Source organism: Elephantulus edwardii, unplaced genomic scaffold (assembly GCF_000299155.1).
Source record: "Elephantulus edwardii isolate Elephantulus edwardi_28Jun2011 unplaced genomic scaffold, EleEdw1.0 scaffold00095, whole genome shotgun sequence".
In the NCBI taxonomy this organism is placed as follows: Eukaryota; Metazoa; Chordata; class Mammalia; order Macroscelidea; family Macroscelididae; genus Elephantulus; species Elephantulus edwardii.
In genome coordinates this window covers 12,256,483-12,264,607 of record NW_006399845.1, presented here as the reverse complement: position 1 = coordinate 12,264,607, position 8,125 = coordinate 12,256,483, and the positions used below count along the sequence as shown (strand labels likewise).

At 39.9% G+C, this 8,125-nt stretch overlaps 1 protein-coding gene across 1 annotated transcript in view; it reads right to left on the bottom strand.

The window, feature by feature from the left end:
* The window catches only part of DNAJC18 (DnaJ (Hsp40) homolog, subfamily C, member 18), a 32,746-nt gene extending 26,961 nt beyond the window's left edge, over positions 1–5,785 (bottom strand). Inside the window, exons 1-2 of the mRNA XM_006891174.1 lie at positions 5,746–5,785; positions 3,891–4,074 (exon numbers count right to left, since the gene is read on the bottom strand). Coding sequence (XP_006891236.1) covers positions 3,891–4,074; positions 5,746–5,785 — 224 coding nt within the window. The remainder of the gene's footprint in view (positions 1–3,890; positions 4,075–5,745) is intronic.
* Positions 5,786–8,125: the final 2,340 nt, after the last annotated feature.

The window sequence follows — 8,125 nt, the reverse complement described above, 5'->3', positions numbered from 1 at the left end:
GAAGACCATGGCCTGGATCAGGCACATCTTAGTCTCCAGCCTGATACTGTTGTTCTTCAGTACTCTGGAGATGTCCCTGACAGCAGACTTTCTCAGTGTAATTTGTCTTTTGATTTCCTTGCTGCTGGTACCAAGAGAGTTGACAGTGGAGCCAAGCAAACTGAAGCTGTTAAGCGTCTCAATCCCTTCACCAACTACCATGATGCCGTCAATTGGCCCAGTGGTGAGAATCTTTGTTTTCTTGATGTTGAGCTTTAATCCATATTGAAGGTTGCAGTCCTTGACCTTCTGCAGCAAGTGCTTCTGGTCATCCTCAGTTTCAGCAAGCAAGGTTGTGTCACCTGCATAACGCAGGTTGTTGATGAGTCTTCCTCCAAGAGTAGCATTATTTTTTTTATGACTCAATCTACTATCTGGCTGAAAGTTGATTTCCAAGAGTGGGTTCAATTCCAACTTTAAAGGGAATCCCAAGGCAATTCTTTTCTAAATTTTCTTTTTCTTATTTTATAAGAGATCTATATTGATTTTTTTCAAGAAAAAAATGATCCAAAAGAATGACGAAATTATTGAACATCATTAAGTTCACATGCAAATGAAATTTTGGTGAAGGCAAAAATAACTACAACAGCATACTGACTAGCAACAACAGACATCTAAGCCAGATTTAGAAGAGGACATGGAATAAGGGTTATAGCTGATTTAGGATAAAGGCAGAATATATCAGAAAGAAAGATACTTGTGTGTTATTGAGTATACAGAAGCATTCAACTGTCATTTATAACAGATTATGAATAATACTGCAAAAGAATGAGACTTCCAGAATTCTTAATTGTACTCATACAGAATCTGTTCATAGACCAAGAGGTAATTGTTTGAATGGCACAAAGGAATACTGGATAGTCTAAAATCAGTAAAAATGTGCATCAGGGTTGTATCCTTTCACTATACTGATTTAATCTGCATATTCTGCAATTAATTTGAAAAATTGTACTGTAGGAAGAAAAAGAAACATAAGTGTTGAAGAAAGACTCATTAACAACCTTTGATATATGGTTATTATAGGCTTGCTTACTGAATGTGAAGAGGACTTAAAGCCCTCACTGATAAAGTTCAAAGACTACAGCCTACAGTGTGATTACTACTCAACAGAAGAGAAAAAAATTCTCACAACTGGAGGGATAAGAACAATAAGAAAAATGAAGAAAAGATTGAAGTTGCAAGGTTTTAATTTAATTTGGTTCCATAATCACTTCCCATGGAAGCAGCAATCGAGAAACCAAATATGTACTTCATTGGGTCCACTCACTAATGTTAAGTTAATCACAATTCTATAAAGTCTCCAAAGCTGAAAAATCTTTATAGGAGAATACTGTCTATATTTCTTCCATGGAATATACTGTGGCTCAAATCGTTATCTATATTTTTTTAAGGTGAAAGATTTGAGATCTATTTTTTAATATTTTTAATATAGATATTTAAAACTATAAATTTTTCTCTACGCATTACTTAAGTTACACTCCATAAATTTTAATATGTTGTCTTTTCATTTGCTCAAAGTATTTCCCTTGTGATTTCCTTTTTGACAAATTTTTTATTTAGGCATCTATAAACTATAGTGTTTATAGTCATTTGAACAAAACATGGTGATAATGTGTGATTTAAAATCAGAAAGAGTGTGTATCAGGGTTGTAACCTTCACTACACTTTTCTAATATGTATGTCAAGCAAGTAATCTCAGAACTGGACTATGTGAAGAATATAGCATACAGATTGCAAGAAGACACATTAGTAACATGCAATATGCAGATGAAACGACTTTGTTGAAAACAAAAGTACTTGCTTAATGAAGGTCAAACACTATAACTTTTACTATGAATTATACTTCACAATAAAAAGAACAAAAATTCTCACAAATAGGCCAATAGCAACATTATGACAAATGGAAAAAATACTGAAGTTTTCAAGGATTTCCTTTTTTTAAAAAAAATTTTTAGTGTGTGTGTGTGTGTACTGTCAAATCGGATCTGACTGGTACAGGAGGAGATTGCCTCTCCTTCTCCAGCAGAGGATCTGGTGGATTTGAACCAATCACCTCTGGGATTGCAGTGCAGCTTCTTGCCACTAGGCCACCAGAGCTCCCTTCAAGGATTTCCTTTTACCTGGGACCACAAACAACATCTATGGAAGCAGGATTCAAGAAATCAAAGAACACAATACCTTGGGCAAATTTGCTGCAAAGGACCTCTTTAAGTCATAAAATATCAGGGATGTCACTTTGAGGACCAGGATGTACCTAACTCCAAGGGATGGTATTTTTAATTGTCTTATATACATGTGTAAACTAGACAAAGGATAAACAAAACCAAAGAAGAATTGATGCCTCTGAATTATTGTTGGCAAAGAATATTGAATATACTGTGAATGTGTAAATCCATCCTGGAAGAAGTAAAACTAGAATGTTCCTTAGAAACAAAGTTGGCAAGGTTTTTTTTCCTCGGAAATTTTTTGTACATGCTATCAGGAGGAATCAGTTCCTGGAGAAGGACAATAAACCTGATAAAGAGTCAGTGAAGAAGAGAAAGATGAGAGAGACAGAGTAACATAACACCTATAAAAATGGACTTAAAACAGCATTGATTGTGAGGATAGCACAAAACCAGACAGTATTTCCGTCTATTGCACATGAGCATTCTGACCCCATGTGCAATAGAATAAAACGACTCACTGGCATCTAACAACATGTTGTTGTGTGCTGCTGAGTCAGAAACCAGATGGCCCTCCAGCGAGTTTTCAGAGGCAGTTTAATCACATAGGAGTAGATAACACTATCCTTTTCCTGTAGAACAGCCGGTGGCTTCGAACCCCGTACCTTTGGGATTTGGAAGCAGGAGTCGCATTCATTTCCTAAACAGCATGCCTCCAGAAACCCTATGAACTTTGATAAATGTCAGTAGTTGTAGAGGGGCTTCAGGCCTTTTGTTCACGGGGTCGCTATGAGTCGTGCTTAACTAGAAGGCAATCAATAACAACCACCACAACCTTTGGGATTGCGTAGTTTCTTACCACTAGGCAATCAGAGCTCCCTAAGAACAACAAATAACAGACATTATATGATTCTAATATTCTTAAATTTATTGAGGCCTGTTTTATGGTCTAAATATAGTCTATCCTGAAGAATATACATCTAAGAGCACCACCATACACACTTAAAAAAAAAGTCTCTTCTGCTGTTACTGGGAAGAGTGGTCTATGTATATCTGTTAAATCTAGATGGTTTCCACGGCCTCTTTTGTTTGTTTTGTTTTTATTTTTTAAATTGTATTCTGATTTATTTACAATGTTTGAATATATTGTTTTTCACAAAAGATCCTTCCCATTTCCTTTACCCCACCCATTCATTGAATTGTGCAACCCCATTATTAACACTCAACCCTGCAATCCATCCTCTCCCCTCTATTTCCAACCTACTCATACTCATACTCATTCTATAATAATGGTTTTATACAGTATTTGTCCTTATGGGACTGAGTTAGTTCACTCAGCATAATGCTGTCCACTCCCTCTCAAGTTAGACAGTAATTTACAAAATCATTGCTCCTGTGTGCTGTGTAGTATTCCATTGTATGAATGTATAACTTCTTAATCCATTCATTTGTGGTTGGACTGCACTGCTTCTTTTAAAGTAGAAACAGAGAAGTCAGTTCAGATTGTACCTAATACTCCATTATAACCCAGTATTCCCTCTGACATCAAGAAGCTATTGTTTTTGCCATTGAGTTATGCTTTAACAACGACAATAATAGCAGTTAATACTTACATAGCAGCTCATTTGTGCCATGCACTGTTCTCTTTTAAATAAAATCACTCACTTAATCCTATCCCAGGCTCACCTTTGCACCCCAAGCAGTTGCTCTTCAGTGTAAGTGGCACTGCCCTCACCCGGCCGACTCTGATTCCGCTCATTCTCAGACTTCTTCTCTTTCTGTGCCTTCATGCAGTTACAGCAACCACAGGGGTCATGACTCTCAGGTATGTCTTCTGAATATTTGTTTCTCCTAATTGCATCAATATATGCTGTAAAACAGGAACTCTTTCATTAGGCCTCATTTTGACCTTTCAAGTCAACTTTGCTACCCACTTTACCTCTCTGGGAAGCTGCGGCTTAAGGGTCAACTCACAGATGTCATCCTGACTTTTAAGTGTCTCAATCATCTTCCCTGAGACAATATAAAAAAAAAGGGGGGGGGAGGCAAACTAAAAAAACTTATAAATGCCAAAGCAGAACTTCTAACATTCACCAGCCTACCTGTTGGGTAACCAGCAAGTAATTTTTACTGAGCTGGGAAATGGGATATGCTCAAAATCCTTCTTTAATTACAGGCCAGGGGGGAAATCTGTGCTGATATTGCTCCTAAAATACCTTTTTGCTGCAAAACGTCCATGCTAAGATTTAAAGTACAGATGAATTAAAATCTTATAAACTAATATTGTTGTTGTTAGGTGCCGTTGATTCAAGTACAACTCATAGAGCCGCTATGAACAACAGATCTGAACCTTGTCCTATCCTGTACCATTTTCATCATCTCTGACACACTTGAACCCATTGTTGCAGTTACTGGGTCCAACTGGTTGAGGGTCTTTCCAAGCAGGCCTTTCCAAAGAATAGCATCTTCTAGTAACATGCCCAAAGTATGTGAGACAAAGCTTTATCATCTTTATTTCCAAAGAGCACTCTGGCTGCACCTTCTCCAAGACATATCTGTTCTTTATAAACTATTCTATAAAATAATATAGAACTAATATATTTAACTAGCTAGTTGAGGGGATATATGAGTAAGACTGCTGTGCTGTGCTGTGTCAATCTACAGACTAAGGTGCGCCTGGGTCAGGCCACTAAAGCTCGAAGTACTTTTTTTTTTAACAAACAAGTATTTATTCTTTATGGTTTAGGAGGCTAGAAGTCTGCATTCAGGGAGCCAGCGCTAAGGAAAGGCTTTCTGTCAGGTTGAGGGAAAAGTCCTTTTCTCTTTCAACAGCTCGATGTACTTTTAACTTGAGGAAGCTCCAGTAAGAAGCTGTGCTACAATCCTGAAGGCACACGGTTCGAGGCCACCAGCTGCTCTGGGGGAGAAGGAACTGCCTCTGAAAACCTGCCGAAGGGTCAGCTATGGGCTGGTTCTGACTCTACGGTACAAAATAACGACAATGTAGAACATACATGTATTGGTTCAATAATGTTTTGCTTGATTTATATAAAGAGGTTTGTGATCAATGTACTATTCAAAATGGAAAAACATTGGTCTATGTGTCCCAATGCAGACTGAGGGTCCAGGATCAGATCACCGCGGGACCGAGGGTCAGATGGCCCACTTTGTTTATGGGGAGATGATTTTGGTAAAAGAGCTGCAGGTGAGCGCATCATTGCGTGTAGGAGGGTCAGACTAGGTGGGGCATGGGCCGGGCAGGCCTGGGGGCAATAAAGCAACAAGTCATCAGTGGTAACTCAGGTGACTAGGCCTGCTTCCAACTCCGGGTATAGCTCTCGACTTCCAGATCCCAGTTCTAGTTTCGTGCAAATCCCCACTACATCCCCATCCAGAATCCCACTCAAGCTCAACATACTCTCATGGGCCTCCATCCCTCACCTAAGGACCAGGATACCAGCACTTACGTGCCCTCAAAGAGCCCCACCCCTCATCTCTTTCTGATCCTGTTTTGTCCTACCATTGGACCAGGACCTGGTACCTTCTGTCCAGCGTTCTCCACTGTTTAGAGTCGCCGCCATAACGGTTGCCTGTCAGCAGGTCCGCCGGCCTCCCCCGCGCTGCAGGCTGAAAGGGAAGGGGGCTCGGAGCGCTGAGGCACGCTGGGCATTGTAGTCCAACCCATATGAATTATGCAGGGTATAGCGAGTCATTAGACTACAACTCCCGGCAGGCTCTGCGCGATTGCCGACAGAGATGCAGAGGTGTAAAGCGGCTTGAACCTTGGCAAGGGAGGCCCGAGGAGATGTCCGATGCTCGCGGGCTGCTGCTAGCTTCTAACTTAGAATAGGGAACTGTGATAACTCCAGAACGCGTTTTCCTCTTTAGAATGAGGTCAGTGGCTCCACCTCACCTATACTTGAGACTTTCCAAGAAGGTGTGACTGAAATCCTCTTTGGGAAGGGCTTCGCAAGCTATCAAAAAGGGCGATAGCATGACCCTTATTCTCCTTAGGGATGCCTATATATAATGCACGCTAATACTTGTGCATCGCAGAGAAAGATGGACCGTCTCCAATGCGATTAAATTGGCTCTATAAACCCGCTGGAAGGTCATTTCTGACTGACAGCCCTCAGCAACAACAAATACTTGTGCAGTTGGTGCTGGAGTCATTCACCATAGACATTATTGGAGTCACTACCGGGTCCTTCAGCAATATAAAGAATAAGTTTGAGGTCGGTGTGGTGGTTTTCTTTTTTTCTGTTGCTTCTCTATTCTATTTTAGAGCCAGTCTGAGGCTTTTTTCTCTCTTTCAGCTGATCGTTTCCTGTTTCCTTCCTTTCTGAAGGACCAGGAAATTAATGAAAAGGAAATGGAGAAATAATCCTGCTGATTCTCACCCAGTTCTACAGGGGGTCTAGCAAATAATAAAGGCAATTATTCTAGGCAGATGAGTAAAGCGTTCTTTCCCAGTGACTCATGACTGTAGGGCGGTGGATGGTTTGAGATGGCCAAAAATGAGGTCTGCAAAATGGGCAAGGATTATGTTTATTCCCAAGTTAAAATTTGCCAGAAATTCACAGAGATCTCACCTAAGAAGATTAAATAAATTATACCAACCAGCAACTTAGAACTCCAACCCTCAATATTTAGAACATTTTTTACAAATTCAACAGTAATTCCATTACGGATACCAAATTCATTCTTCAAAGAGATAGAAAAGGAAATGTCCAGTTTCATTTGAAATGAAAAGAGACCTAGAATAAATAAAGCTCGTCTGAAAAACAAGAATGGAATTGGAGTTATCTTACTTCATGATGTCTAAACCTACTGCACAGCTGTAGTATTCAAAACAGCATGGTATTGGCACAACGATGGACGCATAGATCAGTAGAAGAGAATCCAGAAATCAGCCAGTCAGCCTATGGTCAACTGATACTTGACAAGGTATTATAGCCCATTAAATGAGTAAATTACCAACTCAAAGTGGATCAGAGATATAGGTGTAAAACCCCAAACCATAAAGATTATGGGAGACAAAATGAGAACTAAATTAGAAGCCCGGCCTATGGCATAAAAAGGCTTTCAAACATAGCCAAAAATACTCAACCTTTAAAGATAAAAATCAGTGAATGGGAACTTCTTATCAAATCCCTGGATGAATAAAAAATTTTCTCCTATAAATTTTTCACAGATTTGGAAAACACATTTGGCAACAGCATATCAGACAAGAGTTTCATAACTGAAGTTTATAGAAGACTATAGGGCATCCACAAGAAAAAGACTGATAATCCAATTAAAAAAATGGCAAAAAACATGAAAAGACTCTTCACAAAGGAGAATATCTGGATGGCCAGCAGACACATGAGACAATGTTCAAAATCACTAGCAATCAGAGAGATGCAAATAATAAGATACCATCTCATTCCAGTAGCAGTGTTGTCGTTATGTGCCGTCGAGCCGCTTGCAACTCATAGTGACCCTATGTACAACAGCCCTAAGCCCTGCTCTATCCTGTGCCAATCTCACTGCCTCTGACACACTCATCCTGATTACCCCAGTCACTGAATCAATCCACCTCATGGAGGATCTTCCCCTCTTGCACCGTCCTTCCAGCCTCCCAAGCATGATGTCCCTCTCCAAGGACCTGTCCCTCCTTACAACATGTCCAAAGTATGTCAGATGAAGCCCCAGAATCATTGTCTCCAAGGAACAGCCTGGTTTAACCTTCTCCAGGATAAATTTGTTTGTTTTCTTGGCAGTCGATGGTACATTCAATACTCTTCTCCAGCACCACAGCTCAAAGGCATAAATTCTCCTTCTATCCTTCCTAGTCATTGTCCAACTCTCTGATGCATAACAAGTGATTGCAAAGACCATAGCCTGTATCAGACGCACATTAGTCTCCAGAGTGACACCAT